Raw genomic sequence first — 1,592 nt, 5'->3', positions numbered from 1 at the left:
GTTTCTACTAAAAACATAAAAAGTAACCAGGCGTGGTGGTGGGTGCCTGTAATTCCAGCTACTTGGGAAGCTGATGGAGACTGCAATGAGCTCAGATCACACCACTGCACTCCAGTCTGGGCGACAAAGCTAGACTCTGCCTCAAAAAAACAAACAAAAAAAGACATTACTGAATTAATTATCACTCTGGTTCACTAATTTATGCCCATGTGCCTAGCCCATGGAACGGGGGTAGTCTCCTCAAAGGATGTGGGCCTTCAGGGGCAGCATTACTCTGTGTGTCTGTTGCTTGCTGAAAGATACAAGAACTCCACATTACCCAGGCATACCTTTAATCCAGTTGGGCACCAATCCACAAACTGGATGGTGCGCTTGGTTTTGATGGTGGCGATGGCCGCGTTGACATCTTTTGGGACCACATCCCCCCTGTACAACATGCAGCATGCCATGTACTTGCCATGGCGAGGGTCACACTTGACCATCTGATTGGCTGGCTCGAAGCAGGCATTGGTGATCTCGGCCACGGACAGCTGCTCGTGGTAGGCCTTCTCGGCTGAGATGACCGGGGCGTAGGTGGCCAGGGGGAAGTGGATGCGGGGATACGGCACTAGGTTGGTCTGGAATTCCGTCAAGTCCACATTCAAGGCCCCATCAAATCGCAGAGAGGCCGTGATGGAGGACACGATCTGCCCAATCAGGCGATTGAGGTTGGTGTACGTGGGACGCTCGATGTCCAGGTTGCGCCGACATATGTCATAGATGGCTTCATTGTCGACCATGAAGGCGCAGTCAGAATGTTCCAGGGTCGTGTGGGTGGTCAGGATGGAGTTGTAGGGCTCCACCACGGCCGTGGAGACCTGGGGGGCTGGGTAAATGGCAAACTCTAGCTTGGACTTCTTGCCATAATCCACTGAGAGCCGCTCCATGAGCAGAGATGCAAACCCAGAGCCAGTGCCGCCCCCAAAGCTGTGGAAGATGAGGAAGCCCTGCAGTCCCGTGCACAGATCCGCCTGAGAGAAACCAGACAACGTGAGTCAATGCCCGTGGAAGCCACACCACCAACCTCCAACAAGCCAGGGCCACTTCTCTTTGCCTCTGAAGACTTGATATGGATTCAAATCATCCATAATAAACACGCAGTACACTTTGAAGCAAAGAAAAGCAGACAAAGATCTACAGACAAATCACTATTGCAGACTCAGTAGGACTCAAGATGCTGGTCTAAGTTTTTGTTTGTTTGCTTGTTTGTGATGGAATCTTGCTCTGTTGCCCAGGCTGGAGTGCAGTGGTGCAATCTCAGCTCACTGCAACCTCTGCCTCCCAGGTTCAAGCAATTCTCCTGCCTCAGCCTCTCAAGTAGCTGGGAGTATGGGTGTGCACCACCACACCCAGCTAATTTTTGTATTTTTAGTAGACATAGAGTTTCACCATGTAGGCCAGGCTGGTCTCAAACTCCCGACCTCAGGTGATCCACCCACTTCAGCCTCCCAAAGTGCTGGGATTACACGTGTGAGCCACCGCGCCCGGCCAACATGCTGATCTAAATTTTGATAAAATGACCTCCCTTTCACCTTCCAAGAACTACCCTCCCA

General features: G+C 51.6%; 1 protein-coding gene across 1 annotated transcript; it reads right to left on the bottom strand.

The window, feature by feature from the left end:
• Positions 1-269: 269 nt before the first annotated feature.
• Positions 270-1,049, bottom strand: LOC108524863 (tubulin alpha-8 chain-like). The gene has a single exon (XM_017865970.1). The coding sequence runs from the start codon at positions 924-926 to the stop codon at positions 270-272; it is 657 nt and encodes a 218-aa protein (XP_017721459.1). The 5' UTR covers positions 927-1,049.
• Positions 1,050-1,592: the final 543 nt, after the last annotated feature.

This window comes from Rhinopithecus bieti, unplaced genomic scaffold (assembly GCF_001698545.2).
Source record: "Rhinopithecus bieti isolate Rb0 unplaced genomic scaffold, ASM169854v2 repeat_24803, whole genome shotgun sequence".
In the NCBI taxonomy this organism is placed as follows: Eukaryota; Metazoa; Chordata; class Mammalia; order Primates; family Cercopithecidae; genus Rhinopithecus; species Rhinopithecus bieti.
This window is presented reverse-complemented; position numbering and strand designations above follow the sequence as displayed.